Raw genomic sequence first — 18,847 nt, 5'->3', positions numbered from 1 at the left:
ACAGCAATTGTTCTGCTGAACAATCACATTCCCCTTAATCAAACATCTAAAATATGTATCTGAATAGTAAACTTTAAATAAACATTATGGTGATTGAGAATTTAAAGATATAGCTAAAATATAAAATTTAAAAGTTGCTTTGAAAAATTCTAGGAGAGAATATTGTCTGACAATAGATAAAGAGCTTAGTTGTTTCATGTATTATTTAAGGATAGATTTAGTACACTAAATCCTTATTCATTACTCTCTTTGAGGTAAATGCTGTGTAGCAAACTTACAGGGAGATCATCTTTTTAAAAAGGTATTTTTGATATACAAGCAAAAGTTCTGAAAGGAATACCATATTGTTTTATAGAAAAGTGTTATAACAGTATTCCAATGAATATTTTGATGTATAAAATTATAGTCTCTATGAGTATGCCCCCTACACATCCCTTTAACATTCCAGAAATAAGTCATCAATATAGACAACAATATAGATAATATTGATATGTATTACTATCATACTTCAACTCCAAAAGGTCCACTTCTAACCCTTAGCAAAAAGGTGGGAAAGGTTTGAATCTTTATCATATACTGACTGGAATGGAATATCAAAGAAGTCAAAATATAAATTGGCCAAAATGGCATAATTTTAGTTAAAAAGACAGCTGATCATTAAATAACTAAAAATGGTCATATCACATATGTCACTGGAACAATATTCCAACACACTGAACTATCCTGCAACTACATAGGGACTGAGTGCCAAAATGGTTCGGACACAGCTTCCCAGCTGCCCCTGATGCTGCCACTTCATTCGCCTCCAATCTTACCATGATCCCTGCTGGTGCCTATAAATATCCTTGTCAGTTGGCATTAAGGCATAGTTTGGATAGTCACATGCAAGACCAAGCAAATCAACCCTAATCATACCCCACACAAGAACTGTTGTTGAAGAAGAGCCAAAAAAATCGTGATTGTGGCCTACCAATGAGAAAGACTGAAAAGGATCAAGCATACTCTTGATGCTAATCAAACAACAGTTAGGACAATGATGACATAAGAAAAATAGAAATTGAGTTCCAATTTGGAAACATTAAAGGAAAACAAAAGGAAAATTTCCATGTTTTCTCAAATTCCTAAATTCCTACCCCAAAAATATGTTTCAAAGAATTCAATGAGACTGTATTCCAAGTAGATAGATTCCAAAGTAAATAGAAACAGTAACAATTATAACAACTACTATTACCACTTCCGCCATGACCATCATCTTCCTCAACTCTCTTTTAAAACAGTCTCTCAGACCATAAGTTCCTTAAAGGCAGATCAGGCACCTGATATAATACCTTGCAGATAAGAAGATATAAAGTAGTTTGGCAAGGTATTTTGGAAATAGGAAGACATAGATTCAAATTCTTTCTCTGATACTCATTAGCAGTGTTACAATGAGCAAATTATGTCTTATGCTTCCAATCATCTGTCAAATGGAGATAATAACCAGAAGTACCTGCCTAATAGAGCTATTGTTACCCTTAAATGTGATCATGTGTGCAAAGCACTTTGTAAACTTCAAAGTATTACATATATAGAAATTATCATTATAGTCTCAACCAATGCTTGAATTTTATTCAAGTACATCTATTAGAAGTGATGTATTTTTTTTTCTTCTGATTCCAACTAGACTGCATAGCCAATGATTCACTATCATGATTTGTGCACAAAACCACGGAAGACACAACAAAAGCAATAGAGGCCAAACCTACAAGTTGATAAGATCTAGAGTAAGTTACATTATAAACTGCCCTGAAATAACTTTTTAATTTAGAAAAAATATGGCTAAAATTAACAACTAGTATGATATTCAAAAAGAAAAGAAAGTTTAAAATCTATAACACAATATTCATTCTAAGGGATATGAAGAATGTGGCTAGGATCACAAGAGTGATAAATAGTATCTCAGAGAAAATTTATTCCAAAGCTACCATTTTACAGATCAGGAAACTGAGAAGTATCTAGTAAGTGACTAATTAAAGATGAAATTAGTTGGTATTTGAACCTGATCCTTTTTACTCCAAAGTCAGTGGGTCTTTCCATGAAAACATATTACTTCTTTTAGGGAACCTTGTTGCCTACCCGCTAAAGGTCTTGGTGCAAGTTCACTTTATGTATGAATGTCCATGGTGTTTTTAGTATTAATCCTTCTTGCTCTGGGAAGTGGCAGGCCCTTGGAAATCATCCTAAATTTGTGTATTCTAAGGCTGTCTTTAAAAGAAATTGTTGAATGGTTGCATTATTATCCAAAGAAACATATATAGAACTTTGCTAAGGAAAAAAAATAAGACATTTAAGGTTGTAGGCTATTTAATGCTGTGGATGAAAAACTGGACTGTGAGTCAGGACACTGAGGTTCTAAACCTGTTTTGCCATGAACTAAATGTTTGATATTTCACAACTAATATGTGACCTCTATCAGTCTTCTTTTCCCCAAATGAAAATTAAGAAACTTTATTGTAGAACTTTTAAGGTCTTATTTTTAACATAACTCTACATAAATAGATACATAAAGAATTTAAGGAACTTAAGTTAGGAAAGAAAGATGTAACTTAGGAAAAAATATTAATTTATCATTATAAAAAACCCTTCCAACCATAGGTATGGCTGGAGTGCCATTGGGGAGATGTGTTATTCCAGTGTAGCACATTGAAAAGAGCTCTAGCCCTGGAAGCAGAATGCATGGGTTCAAATTTTCCTATAAAGGTAAAGATCTGTATGAAAATGGATGTCACCTCTCATTGTTAGCTTCCTCATATGTAAAAAGCTTTTTTATGACTTAGGAAAATGTGACCCACATTCAGTGTACAACTATATTTCCAACCACATTGCAATTATATTCTGTAATAATCATTCATAGCAACAATGCAATTTGCAACTTTCATAATAAATGTCAAAAATGATATCAAATATGATAAATTTAATTTGTGTTCAATTATGTACAGGTTGTCTCCTGAGTTACACTGCAAGCTCTTTTAAGCTACGATCATATTTAAAAGCACTTTTAAAGTTGGTCATATGGCATATTCTTAAAAACAAAATATTTAATAAAACAACAAAATTTTAACACATTAACTAATTGTAAGACAATTTATGAATTATGCAGACTTGAATTATAGAATCATAAATAGACATACATATATGTGCATGTATGCATATATTTCTATATGTGTGGGTATTTATATATGTGCATCTATTTCTTTATATATAGGTAGGTAGATGTAAATAGATGGAGAGATTGATAGAATATAGTTTTCTGTTAAGCATGTTCTCACTTCAACCATAAGTCTGGATTTGAATTCAATATAAGCACAAAAGGCTAAAATAAGGATTGAATTCATAAGAAAGAAAGTTCAAACTTATGTTTTGGTTAGGTATAGTTTTAGATGGTCTTAAGAAAATGCATATACTGTAATATCAACATATGAATAGAGGTCATTACTTTTTTTTTGGGTAACTTTTAGAAAACTTAAATTAGCATTTCATATTATCATGGTGTCACATATGACTAGTAACCACATCCTATTTTGAGTATTAGGCTGAATGCCAAGCTACTATAGGAGAAACACTGGTCCAAGAATGAATGTAAGGACAAAAGACCACAAGAAAACCTACCACTGTGTTGTGCTGAGAAGTGGGAGTCCTATGGCCACAACTCTCTTGCGTCAGAAGAGAAACTGGTTGAAATTCCTCAGAGTGAGGCTTGTTGGGAAAACTCACATGCAAGGGAAGGTGAAAGGCTGGGAGCCCGTCACTCTCCTCTTCTTCCACTTTCTGTCTGCTTGTCACCATGGCTACCTCTCCATCTGCTTCCCCATACGGAGAGGCTGGTCGCTTGGAAGACATCCTGGAAGGAACAAAAGAGGAGAAAATAATGAAACCTCCATATAAATCCTTAATGCCGTCATTGTGTGGTTAGGGGCCATTGTAACAGAAATGCCTTTTTGTGCTGGCAGAGAGCAGGAAACCATCCAAATACCACTGCAAAGCATACACAATCAGAAACAATGGCCAAGCAGGTAGCAACAGAACAGTGCTTGTTTGTTGTGAGAATAATACACTAATATAGCACTCTCTTGTATTCTGGCTTCTTAAACAAGAAAATTCACCTAAGAACACTGTATAATGAAAGACCATTCCTTTTTCCAGGGGAAAAAAAATACCCATCTAGTTTTACACTTTGATAGGCCTTATTGAAGAAAGAACATCTGTGAATAACAAATACTGTTTGCTGTTTAGAGAGGAGGGGAAAAGATAACATTAATAATTTCTTTTATTTTTAAAAACCAAAACCCAAAATGCTTGCTATCATCTGGAATTTGAGTTACATTAAAACTGAGATTATTGTAAAGAACAAAAAATTAATCAGTGATAGCTGATCTTAGGAGTTTCGTATTTATTACTAATACCACAAATATTTAAAATGTTTCTGAAATGTTGTCATTTTAGTGGTACTTTCTAGGTTTGAGAATTCTGTGAATCCTCTATTCTGGCACTTAATTCTAATTTCTGAGTTGTAAAAGATATATAATATGAAATATAGTAATATTTTAATTTTTTTAAAGCTAAAGACAGATTACTTAAATATATATTCTTACAATTTATGTGCTCATCACTAGAAATCCAGAAATTAAAAACAAAAGAAAACCAGAAAAAAAAGAATATTTTATTTTAAAATACTAAGGTTGGTATTGTAAAGAGCTATATGATTCTCCTTCCCCACAAGATAGACATTTTCTTCAATCTTTGATGAGATTCAGAATATTATCAGGAATTGAAAAAATATATAGCAAAATATTTAAACATAAACGTTAATATTTCTCTGAATACAAGTTTTAGAGAGAAAGGGGATTGAGAACACAACCCAAGACCTCCATCAAAATATTTAAAATTAACCCAATCTTGAAAGAATAAGCAACCTTGGATACATGCATGCATACAGATACACATACACACACACACACACACACACATACAGATAGACAAAGAAGATTAAAGAATACTTTTATCTCAGAACAAAGAAAAGATATAATGAAAGAATTCTTTGCTTCAAGACATTAAAAATACTATCAAAAGTATTAATCTCTGTTCTTCTCTCATTCTTCATTATCACTTAAAGATGACCTTTCTGTTATATCCTCCTCCCTCACCCCAATTTCATATAATGAGGTGGTCTTACTCCTTACCAAGGCTAACCCTTATGCCTACTCTTATATTAATTCTCAGTCTCTCCTTCTTTGCTAGCTTATTTCCCACTGTTTATAGACATGCACATTTATCCAGGAAAAAAAAATTACAACAAAAACCCAAAACCTTTATATGATCTTTCCATCCCTATTAACCATCATTCTGCATCTCTTTTGCCCTTTGTAGATAAATTCCTTGAAAAGCCAATCTAATGGGGGATACTTCCCCTTTTTCTCCTTTCACTCTTTTATTAATCTCTTCCAATCTGGCTTCCAACCTCCTCATTTCACCCAAACTCTCTCTAAAGCTACTAAAGATCTCTTAATTGCCAAATGTAATGGCCTTTTTTTCAATTGTCATTCTCCTTGACCTCTTCTCTCTCCACAGCCTTTGACACTCGATCACTCTCCATGGGTACTCTCTTCTTTTTTGGGTTTTCAAGATACCAGTATCTATTCTTCCTTTTCTTCCCCTTTGCAGGATTCTCTTCAGATCATCTCTTCTAACCAAAGATGTGGTTCAGGGTTCTGTCCCATGCCTTCTTCTCTTCTCTCTCTCTATACTTCACTTAGTGATCTCATTAGCTCCCACAGAATTAATTACCATCTCTATACCACTCTCTCTGTTGACTTCCAATCTCACACATCCAACTGCTTTTTAGACATTTCAAACTGAGAGTCCAGTAGACATCTTAAACTATGTTCAAAATGGAACTCATTTTCTTTGCTTTTAAACTGTCCTTCTCTCCTGCCTTTTCCATAACTACAGAGGGCAATACCATCATTCTGGTCCCTCAAGCTTGCAATCTATGAGTCATTCTCATTATCTGTTTCTGGTTCCCCCCTCCCTCATATTTAAATAATTGCCAAGATCTGCTGATTTCACCTTTGCAACATCTCTCAAATATTCGCTTTTCTCTCTTCTGATACTGCTACCATTCTCATATATACTCTGATCACATCACACTTGATTATTGCAATAGCCTGCTAGCAAGTCGGCCTTCTTCAAGTATCTCTGGGCTCCAATCCATCTTCCCTTAAGACACAAGTGGTTTTCCAAAAGTACAGTGCTGATCATGTCATCCATAAACAGCAATACATTTCCTATTGTTTTTGTTATATATTTATATATATATATATATATATATATATATATGTATATATATATATATATGTATATATATAAAATACCCTGCTTAATCCTTTGAAAAGTCCTTTATAACCTCATCCTCTAATATCTTTCCAGTGTTCCTACATATTATTCCTCTGATATATACTCTTTGATCCAGTGACATTTAGTTCTTTGGCTGTTCCATAGCAAGATACTCCATATCTATGTGCTTGGCATTCTCTCTAACTGTTTCACAGACACTGAATACTCTGCTTTCGTGGCTCTGACTTTGCTCTAAATTCCTAGTTTCTTTTAAGTCCCATCTAAAAGCCTACTTTCTCCTGGAAGCCTTCATCAATCTCTCTTAATTCCACTGCCTTCCTTCTATAGATCCTGTAAATAACATTTAATTTTTAAAAAGTAACCTCTAAAAATGTAATCACTAAATTAAAATAACCTCTAATTCAAAAGATACTTCTTTCAGTGAATTTATATAATCTAAAAAATTATGTTTTTGATCAAAGAACTTTCAAAGCAAGCACGCTAAGTAAGTTATGTTCCAATAGTCCTTTCTAGTTCTGATAATGCTGGATTTTATGATTGTCTAATCCTTACTCTAATATTCCTTAATCATTCTCTCCCATATCCTATGAGGAATTGTCTTCATTCAGTGTGGAGACTCTGAGACTGACACTTTCCTCTGAGATGTCAATCATTCTTATCTAATACTTTCTGAAATTTTTAGGTGACAGTCTAATGCTTAAGGTCTATGAGTGCAAGGCTGATGGGTGGGATAAAATGGGAATTTCTCTTTGCCTTGTCATCAAAACAGGGTGGCGCAGTAATCTATCAACATCATCCCCTGCAATAAAAAAGAGTAGAGTAGAATATTTGGTCTCAGAGAGAAATTTAATATGGCAGGAAAAGGCTGGAAGTTGAAGTCAGAAGAACTGAATTCAAATTTTGGCTCTGTCAACCACTGCTGAACTTTAATTAATGATTTCCTCTCTCTGGATCTCAATTTCCTCACTGGTAAAATGAGGATCCTAGATTCAAAAGTCCTTTCTAGATTAGATAGTCTATAAAATTGAAAATAAATTTCAGTTAGAGGAGAAAAAAAGATAAGAATGAATGGGCCTAACTATTTACATTGATTAAAAATCTGGGAGCTTATCTCACAACTTCATAACATTACTTTTCTTTAGTTTAGCCTTTATACATTACTCTGTCCAATTAGTAAGAAAAAACCTGTAAGAAATCTGCAGAAAGTCCTTACTCTTATCCCATAAACAGCTGGGCAGAGGATATTATGAATCTGAGGCCCTTTTAATAAAATAATTATAGGGTATCTGTGTAAGAAGACCTCAAAACAGAAGAAGCATGGGTGCCAAAGAAATAGGCAAGCCAGACTCTAAAGCTAATAGGAGATAAGAAAAAGGGAGCAAGGGAGCAAGGGGTGCTGGTTCAAGACTGAGAAGTATCTCTCAGGGTTTTAGTCCGCGTTGCAGACCTTCCCTTATCCCCTCCCCCATAGAATCTTAGAAAAGGAAGATTACTCACCAAGTATCTAATACAATCCTGTAGTTGAAAACAAATGCCTTGTAGAACATTACCAGTGAAGGGCTGTGTAGCCTTTAATAGAGAACCTCTTAGTAACAGAAAACTTATGACTTTATAAAGTAATCCATTCCACTTTAGAATGGTTCTCATGGCAAGAAAATTCTACTTCTATTACTTTTAGAGTGAAATACAAACTCAATTTGGTATTTAAAAAACTTCTACAACATGTTTCTACTCTATGTCTCCAGACATTTCTTTTAAAAATGTTAATGATGCCCTTTGTGTTTTATTCCATGGTTATTCCCTGATATTTTCTTCGCTGATAAAACTCTTTCCTATAACCAAAAGGGAAAAAAAAATTAAAGAAAACTGACTAACTACCAAGACCTTGTTTGACAGCATGTAATAAATAATAACTGCCATTTATCTGGTGTTTTAAGATTGGCAAATTATTTTACAAATAGTATGTTTTATCCTCACAAAAACTCTGGGAAGTAGGTGCAATTTTCATGCTCATTTTGTGGATAAGGAAATAAAAGCAAGAAAAGTTACAGTTACTTGTTCAAGATCACACAACTAGTAAATATCTCAGTCCAAATTTAACCTCAGATCTTTATAATAGTATCTCATACTGTATCTATTGCACAGTGTTCCATCATCCAGGTATATTAACTGTCCTGAGAGGAGGGAAATGTGTTTCCTCATTTGTTCTATGAAAACAATCTCAGTTCCTTTTTAGAGATAATTTCATTTATATTATTTATATTACATTACATTACATTTTGTTATAATTTATATTATGTTCTGGTTCTGCTCTTTTTGATCTGCCTTAGTTCATAAATGTCTAGACATGCATTAATATCATATAATTGAAAGTGACTATAATAATTTTATAAGTGGGGAAATTTAAACTCAGAGAAGACAAATGACCTGACCAAGTCCATATACCTAGTAACTGCCAAAGTGAACATCTGAATCTGGGTCCCCTAATTCCAAGTCTAGTAATTGGCACCATATGATAATAAGAATAAAAATTGTTATTATCATAATTTCTGTTCATCTTTTTTTGTCAAAACCAATGATATCATGGGGTGAAGTCTTGAAAAGTCCTTGAATTGCATTTAAGTGAGTCAGAATTGAGTTAAGTCCTCATTCTCATTTTCTTTTCTTGGGGTATTGAAACTACTGGCAATGGATGGTCTTAGCATTCTCCATGCCTGACCAAGTTCTAAGCACTCCATAGCACCTGCTTTTGCTTCCTTCATGGCCCTTTGAACAAATTGTTTTCATCTTCCCATTCCATCAAGGAAAATCTTCCCATGCTTGGGGTAGACATCTCCCTAATTAGCCAACAGGTTCGAGGTTACTGTTGGTAACTCTCAAACTGGTTTTGCTACCTGCAGAAATAGTTTACTTGTGTATGACCACTGCACATGCTATAGCTTCTTGGAGTTATAGGCAACATTTGGATGAAGGAGGACACCAAAGATGGATAGGCAGTCCTGACAAAAGTTTTTAGGGTATTCAGAGAGGAATAGTACCTCTGGTTTTAGGGTATGCCAAATAGTAATTATTAATATTTATATAGAGCTTACTCTGTGCCAGACACTGTTCTAAGCCCTTTTCAATTTTTATCTCATTTGATCCACACAACAGGTAAAAACCTTTCAAAAAAATCTTGTTCATGTCTTGGCTCTAGTACTTACTAATTATGTGACACTAGCAAATCATTTGCTTGTCAGTCTCAGCTTTCTTTTCTGTAAAATGAAGTCATATTTGAACTACCTACTTCACAATTATTTTGAGGAAAGTATTCTATAAAACTTAAAATAAAACTCAGGTATGAACTATTATTGTTTCTCAAAATCCCCACCATTTCCTAGATAGAAAGGAAATATTCTTTATTCTAGAAATACAATAATAAGCATTTTATATAGCTAAGTTGAACAGATTTTTTCAGTTTCCACACCCAAAAACCATCAAATTAAGTTAATTTCTAGAAATATTAATTTTGAGAAATTTCAAAATCTATCTGTATTTTCAAAACACTTGATCAATCTAATTACCTCTACTAATTGCTATGGAAAGTTACAAAGTTCAAGTTGCACTTGGCATATTTGGGATTCAATATGAGAGAAAATTTAGAGGATGAGAAAATAGTTTCACCTGAAATACATTTCATATAATTAATAAAACATCTCCTGGAAAGAAGGGAGAGTTAGAAATACCCAACTCAAACAATTTGACCTGACAATAAATTCCTTCCCTTTCTTTCCTGTTCATGATGACTTTGGTTTCTTCAATGTCCAAGTGTTCCGCTGGTCCAGATTGACCAATAGAACATCTTAAAATTCTCAGTATGGGAAAGTATTATGAGAGTATTTGTACCATACAGGAGACTCAGAATGATACCACAGTTATTAATTAAGTACCAATCTTCTAGTGTTTCCTACATGGATACATAATAGTTGTGAAATTCTTCTATCATCTCTATAGCTTCCAATATATTTTTAAATGAAATTTGGCTTAGCAGAATCCATAGCAACTGGGTGGTACATTGGGTAGGGGGTCTGAACTTATAGTCAAAAGAGACTTGAATTCAAATCCAGCCTCAAATATTTCTTAGCTTTGTGAGCTTATGCAAGTCACTTAACTATCTCACTTTTATCACCTGTAATATGTAGATAATAGTACCACCTCTCAGAGTTGTTGTGAAGATAAAATGAGATATTTGTAAAGGAATTTTAAAATGTTAAATTACTATATAAATGCTAGATGTTATTATTGCCCTATTAGTCCTCTAACACTTTTGATCTGAAGGAATTTTGAAAGTTCTATTCAATGTCTTTCAATATACCACAGAAGTAATTCTAAAAGGTTTAAAATACACATATGGAGACATCAAATTTAAATAAATTAACTAAAATTTATAGTTAACTTTTGAAAGTACTTTAAATAAGTACCTTGTATTACAAAGGAATAGTTCTCAAAGTGTGGTCCAGAGAATCCTGGGGGCCTCTGAAACCATTTCAACAGATATACAAATTCAAAATTAGCTTTTATTTCAAATTCCCTGAGTAATTTTTTAAAATAATAGTTATTTAGTCATATCCAAATCTCCATTATCCTATGAGAGGTCTTCATGGCAAAAATACTAGAATGGTTTGCCTTTTCCTTATCCAGCTCAATTCATAGATGAAAAACTAAACTAAACAGGGTCGAATGACTTGCCTAGGGTCTCATAGCTAGCAAGTATCTGAAATTGGATTTGAACTCAGAAAGATAAGTCACCCTGGTTCCCAGCCCAGTGCTTTAAACATTGTGCCACCTAGATGCCTTTATTTTTATAATACACATTTACAAATATGAAAGTAAAAATGAATATTAGTTACCTCATGGCTACTTAATCAGTGTTTGAAATGGGACAAAAGGGTGCTCCAGCATTTTTCTATTATGCCATACTATATCACAAAATGAAAAAGATGAAGGGAAGGGAACAAATTATTTATTAAGCAGCTACTATATGCTATGCACTATCTCAAATGATTTGCAGGTATTCTTCCATTTCAAAATGAAATGGAATTCTACATTTTGAATGAAAACAAAAAGGTTTGTATTATTATTTTTTTTCTCTCTGAAAATTTCGAATTTTTTCCTTTACCTAGTTGACCCTCTGGATGGATAGTTTCTGATTCAGAGATTAATTGGAATGCTAGGGTATAGTGCCTTCTGCTGGTTATTCCCTTTGAATGACAAGCTTATTTGTAATAGGAGTAATACTTAGAAACATATTTCAACTTCCACCTGACTGATAAAGCCTTTCCAGATTATTCAAATCTGAAGGGAGCTCTTCCATCTTCTTACATATAGCATTCACAACCTACTCTACACCATGCATTAACTAATTAATTATACTCTACTTGATCTTAACTATTCATTTAATTATATTATAGCATATTTATAGCATATATATGTATTTAGTAATTAATGGTTACAGGCTTAAAATACCCATATGTGAGCCCTCAAATGCCAACCATCCATAACATTGTAATAAAAAGTTATCCTAGTCTTAAAGAGGTTTAAATTATTTTCCCGTGGCCACAACGGACTAGGAAAGGTAATATCTTGGAGGAATATGAATATAGATCTTTTTGATCTAAAGTACAGTACTTCACCTACTGGGGAAGGAAGGGGATAAGCATTTATACAATTCCTACAGGTACAACAGACATTGGGCTAAGTAAGTTCTTTAAAAAAAAAATCATTTGATCTTCACAACAATCCAGAAGGTAGATATTATAATTTCCCCCATTTTTATAATTGGATTGAGTCAAATAGAGGTTAAATGCCTTACTCAAAGTCACAGATCTAGTGTCTGAGGCCAAAATTAAACTCAGGACTTAATGACTTTAGGCTTAGTGCCCTATTCACTTTGCCCAACAGTTGCTTCTAACAATTGCCTCTCATGTTGGATGTACATATTTATTAAATGGAAGTGTTTTGTCAAATTTATTACCTAATGACATATATACTAATTGTTAATTATTATTTTTGGTAAGTTCCTAGAGGCCAGAGCTATATATTCTACAGATATATGTCTTATTGTAGTCCTCCAAATATGACTATCATACCATAAAATCTCAATACGTATTTAGTAATTTAATTCATAATCATATCCTTAAAATTAAGTCTTCTTAAGAAAAAAATTAAAAAGTAAAAAACAAAACAAAACAAAGCAACAACAAATCCCAAGAAGGCAAAATAGTAATGACAACATATATAACATGCACTTGAAAGAATTCAATTCAGAAAAAATTTCAGCAAGTAATTGTAACTAGCAAATAGAAAATGGACATTTGGAATGACATGGTCACCAATTATAATAATTTTGTAAAGAACTTTAACTGATCTAAATCTACTGTCATAGTAATATGAATAAGAATGCTGAAAGGCCATTGGCCAATAAACATTTGGCTTAATTGACAAGTCACAGGACATGGCAATGAAAAGCAACATTAATGTAGAATACAAAATTATTTGTAAAATCTTAGAATACTTTGAGCAATAGTGTTCTATAAAATGAAAAGAAGCAAAGGAAGGTAAAACCAACTTAAAGTAAGATTGGCAAGAAATCTATCTCAGGGAATTTAAAGATTAAAAAATAGTAGGACAACAAATAGAAAAAACAGAAAAGATCTCTAAATATAATTATAAAAAACAATTTTTTATTATCAAAGACAGGGGAATTTCTATACTTGAAACTATCATTGCATTTCAGTATATGCTTAGAAGAGAGGCATAACTAGCACTAAAGTAGATAGAGGCAGAAAAATTCAGCAGTTTGGTATAAAAATGTATGTGTATACACACATATATATGCATATATATACATTTATATGCAGACATGTATGTTTTATAAATTTATATGTGCATATATACTTATATGAGTGTATATGCACATATACATATATATGTATATGTGAGTATGTGTATATGTATATATTATATATGCTTGTGTGTATATGCATACATACATACACATATATCATACTCACATACACATACACACACACACATACACAAATAAAACAAGTGACTGCCATACAAGATATTTGAAGGTGAGGAAGGTATTAAAAGGTGAAGGAAATTTTTTTTTCAGGAAAAAATATCTATAAAAGTTGATTTAGAAAACAGTGACAATTACTAAGATATATGTCTATTCTTTCAGCTATATGAAATCAATGTATGAGTCACCTTTGTGTGTACTGAAGAGATCTCTGAGGTTATTAACAGAGGAAAAAAAAAACTTTTGTATACTATATTTAACAATGGACTGCTTTTTTTAAATATTGAGAAGTGAAAGAAGTAGTAAATATGAGTCCATTGAGCTTTCTGCTTATTAAAATGAAAGAAATTGATTTGATAGAATATGCCATGCTAAAAGTCTTTTCCAACAAGATATCTCATAATCATATGTCAAAATCATTTAAGATTCCTTGAAAGACACAACAAGTGAAATAATCCTGTTTAATGATTCTCTGATGACCAAGGATGTTCATAGTGATAGAAATCCAAACAAAGATCCAAATTGGAGTGGATTTTTCTGGGATGATGAGGTCTTCTATTTTATGGGTGATGTCCAGTGACCAAGCACTGGAAAATCACATAGCTTCCTAGAAGAAATCTGTAATCATTCAAAAGAATTTGGTTCAACCATCCATGCAGAAAAGTTCAACTAGTTAAAGACTGTCTGTTGTTCAGATTATGGCATGTGTTTGAATGAAAAATTTATTGTTTATCCAAAATATGTGTATAATTTGTGACAGTATATGTGAATAAAATTTGGGCCTGGAATTGAAAAAGAAGAAAAACAGCCTATACCTTCAATTAATTTAATGTTTCCATCAAAATAAAGGTTCATCCTTTTAATTCCAATATTTTACCAGCATGACCAATATTTACTGTATGACAGCAAAAAAAAAAAAGAAAAAAAAAAAGAAAAAGAAAAAGAAAAAAAGGAATACAGCAGTCTCTAAAGAATTAAAAATGAATTATTTTATAGAAGCTGATGGACAGTCTCATGGTGGATATAAGTGGCTACAACATATAAACAATGGAAAGGTTCAAAGAATGATAGAAATAAAAGATTATTGTAGAAAGAGAATGATAGCAATGAGATTTAAGTCAGAACATATAGGCATTCTCATATTTGACTGATACTATCAGGTATAAACAAATAAGAACAATAAAACAGAGTGTATAACCCCTGGAGAGAGTTTGTTGTAGGTCATGGACAAGAAGTGTATAGAACAATCATGGATGGATTTGGATCTACATTGTTGTAGAAAAGATCCAAATTTTCATGATCATGGATGCATTTGAGTACTTTAATATATTTATGTTAATACTAAATATATATTTACATGAGAACATATGATGATAATTATACCTAATGTTTCCATAATGCTTTAAATTTTACAGAGTATTTTATATATCTTGTCTTATTTGTTACTCATAATAAAGAAGTAGGAATTATTATTAGCCCCATTTTATAGATATGTTTCCAGAGTTATACTGCTAGTTACTGAGAAAGATCTTTCTGATGGCAAGTAGAATATTCCCTGCGTTATCTAAAACTACATTGTATTTTTTGTTCCCAAATGTTGCTATTCTCTTTTCTATCTTATATATTGAATTAGCAAAAGTGCTAGAGAAATAATATTCTATCTAGAATTTAAATCAACAATTAATAAATAGTTATTGAGCTTCTTGTATGTGTAAGTCACTTATGCTGTCAAAGGTAAGATAAAATTATACCTCTAATGTTAAGGAGTTTGCAAAGTTAACATATACATACATGAAAAGATAATAAGACAATAAATAAAATGAATGAATAAATAAAATTAATAACTAATAAAATTATTTAATGCTGCACTAGTAAAGAAGAGGAAGTATGATTCTAGCCAGCACATTTTAAAAGCCGGGATGAAGCAGTGGAATCTCAGTAGGTTTTAGATGACCTGACAGATTTAGTCAAAGAACAGAGGTAAGAACATTCTAGGAAGAGGAATAGCTTGAGTAAATAAATATATAGGAAAACAACTCTTAAGTATATGAAACATAAACTCCCCCTATAGTTTTATAAAAATGGAGAACATTTTATGAAATGTGATCCTATTATCTGACATATGTTTTGCACTCTATCTGTAAGTACCTCTCAAAAATTCACATACTACACTTTCTGTATTTTCCTAATTTTTTCCTTAATCACATCTTCTCTTTATCTTCCTACTAGATGAATATATGGCATTGAACTAAGCTTCCTTACTATTCCAAGAAATGAATAAAGATATTTACAAAAAGAAGAGCTTTATAAGCAAAGGAAACAATTTTAGCAATAAAATAGGTATAAGAACAGAATTAAGCATGTTCATGTGGGTACTGTATATTAAATACAGATGTACAACAAAGATTATATTTTAAATAATATCCAGATGCTCTTTAATCAATTTTAGATACTTGTATTCTTTAAATCTTTAAATAATTTCTGTAATTAAAAAAAAACACTTCATCATTAATTTTGACATAATGTATGCCCCCCCTTCTCATAACTTCATTTTTGTCAAGTTTTTAGTCTCATGACCAAGTTCACCAAACTAAAAAATATTAAAAAGTATTAAAATTACACACAATTAATGGAAGCATGCGGCTATTCTATATGTTCTTCATTTTATATTTTAGCTGAAAGAAGACAAATAGTTCCAAAGGTATAAATAGCTAGGTATTATATATGAATGACAAAGCAATAGAGAATAGTTACTTATGACTCAATCTACTTAAAACATCTGTGAATGAAAAACATTCCACTTAATCAGCAGAAAATAGATTCTTTATTAGACTATGAAAGGTGAGTTTATTAATAACAAAACCAGCACCATTAAAAAAAAACCCAAATCCAAAGAAAACATTTACCAACATTTCATGGTAACTGACTAACAAAACAGAGATTGACCCTTTGTTTGTTCTTAATTATCACCAGGATATAGTATAAGTTTATATCAAGAATTCATTAAACCTATTCTTTCTCCCATAATGAATACGTACCAATTTTCATTCAAATACAGCACTTGTCCTTCTATTACAAACATCAATTCACTAACAGGAATACCTCAAATATCTTTGTTTAGCTACCCAATAAAATAGTAATGGAAGGGTAAGATAAGATGAATAAATGAGAACCCAAAAGCTGAAGTGCAGAAACAGAAAGAAAATGACAAGGAAGAAATCAAAGAAGATAAAACAAAATTCAGACAGCAGTTTATCCTGTAAAAATAGCATTTAATTCCTATCATTTACCCAAAGGAATTATTGCTTTAAAAAAGTTGAACACAGAATTAGGTTAATAGTGAAAAAAGGGAATCTGAAGTAATTTATCTATATATATGAGAACTGAAAGTTACTTAAAAGCATTTGAAATGAATAATTTTTGGAAACATCAAAATAATAATCATTCAAAATTTACTGTTCAAAAATTGTATATGAGACACTTAATGATAAATCTTAAACATACATATAAGAATTTCAGGATGAAAATCAAAGTGTATATATGTGCATATATATAAACAAATTCTCACACACAATGATGAATATTATAATTCACCTTTCAAAATATAGCAAGGAATATATCAAAATACTGTTTAAATGTGATTTTCCCTAGAGACAAAATTTCTTCTGTTAAGTTATTAAAATATTTTGCAGAAAGTCTTTATACAGTTGATTTGATATATGATTCATGTTTTCAAAGAAATCTGCTGCATTAAATTACATATCATTATTGCACTTTCCTCCCATCATTTAATAATTATTTGTTTCAAATGTTATCATTACCTTAAAATTAAAAGACCATAGTTAAAAATCACAAAACTTTTTTCACCATAGTATTCATTTTTAACTGAATTAACTTTGGTTTAATAATACCAAAATGTTTATATACTAAAAGCATACACTATGTTCAATGAAACATTTTCATTTAGAAATGAAAATATGAATGTCTCTAAAAGTGCAAAAACATAATTTGTAACTTGTTGGAATCTTTACAAACTGCTAACTCATTAGAGTTGATAGATTATTGATCTGATCTTACAAGAAGATGTTTTGGGCCAGAACTTGAAACAAGGTACTAAGCAGAACTAATTGATACAATGCTTGTGTTCACAGCTTTTCTCATTGGAGTTCACACATTTGGGAGATTTCAGGGTTTAGTATGAGATATCCGAATTCACACCTCCCTCGAAGCTCTTAGGGCCAGAGAGCACTATGGGAGAAAACTCATAATCCCTCTCTCTGATATATAAGAAGAAAGCAGAGGCCCAGTTAAGAGAATTCAGCTGAATTACATGGAGAAGGGAGCGTCAAGTCAGAAGAAGCTACAAGTCAAGAGTTCAGCTGAATTTAGATTGAGAGGGGAGCGTCAAGTCAGTTCAGCCAGAAGCCCTCTCTGAGTGAAGAGTTTTACTTTGTAATATTGACTGGGGTCAGAGAGGAGCACTCTGGGAGATTGAGAGCCAGAAGCCCTCGCTCAGAGGCAAGACAGATTCAACTTGGTGCTGGCTCTGGAGGCTGAAGAAAGCAGATGCGGACTTCCGGTTAAAATGGCGGAGAGGAGGCACACAGCTGTATAAGCTCCACGCTTTCTCTCACTATCCACTTCATTACAAGCCTCTGAATTAATGCTTGACTGAAAAAAACCCCACAAATAGTTACCCAGAGAAGCCATCCTTGAGATTCGCCAAGAAAGGTCTGTCTTTACTGGAGGGCTGGGACAGTTTTAGATCGGGCGCAGGCGGCGGGCAGCAGCAGTGAGAGCACGGGAGCAGGCTGGAGAGGGGGTGGGGAGTAATCGCAGCCGTCTCTGCGAGGAGAGCTTCGCTACAGGTTTGGATACTTTGCTCTGGCAGCAAGTCAGCAGCCCAGCAGAGAAGCTAAAAACACCGGGGCTGAAGAATACAACCCCAAACAGCTGGAGTCTCTCAGGACCTGGCCGCCCCCCCTTCCCTACCCCCCCCCCCCCACAGTGACTCAGCACGCTCTGGGACCTCAGAGCGCACGCGCAACACAGTCCTGCTAGTGCCTCACTGCTGCCCCCTGCAGTCTGGACAGGAAGCTCGATAACATACCCAGCCCCTTCCCCAAAGAAAGACTCCAGTTTTTTCTGTTTTTCTTTGGTAGTTTGTCTCTGATTATTAGACAGAATGAGCAAGAAGCTGAAGAGGACTTTAACCCTTGACAGCTTCTATACAGATAGAGAGCAGACTCTAAATCCTGAGGAGACTAAAAACAGACAATCCCCAGGTGAATCCCCAAAGGAGGAGATAATCTGTTCCTCAGCACAGATGAACCTCATAGAAGTGATTAAAAAGGCTCTCACAAGGGAGCTAGAAGAAAAATGGGGAAAGCA

At 32.8% G+C, this 18,847-nt stretch overlaps 1 protein-coding gene across 4 annotated transcripts in view; it reads right to left on the bottom strand.

Moving 5' to 3' along the window:
- SOX5 (SRY-box transcription factor 5) overlaps window positions 1-18,847 on the bottom strand; it is a 466,127-nt gene that overhangs the window by 390,904 nt on the left and 56,376 nt on the right. For 2 of the 4 annotated variants that reach the window (XM_051961302.1, XM_051961303.1), the window contains exon 2: window positions 3,649-3,880. In XM_051961302.1, the coding sequence (XP_051817262.1) occupies window positions 3,649-3,880 (232 nt within the window). The remainder of the gene's footprint in view (window positions 1-3,648; window positions 3,881-18,847) is intronic. The other 2 variants (XM_051961304.1, XM_051961306.1) reach the window with 1 other exon arrangement.

Source organism: Antechinus flavipes, chromosome 5, assembly GCF_016432865.1.
Source record: "Antechinus flavipes isolate AdamAnt ecotype Samford, QLD, Australia chromosome 5, AdamAnt_v2, whole genome shotgun sequence".
In the NCBI taxonomy this organism is placed as follows: Eukaryota; Metazoa; Chordata; class Mammalia; order Dasyuromorphia; family Dasyuridae; genus Antechinus; species Antechinus flavipes.
This window is presented reverse-complemented; position numbering and strand designations above follow the sequence as displayed.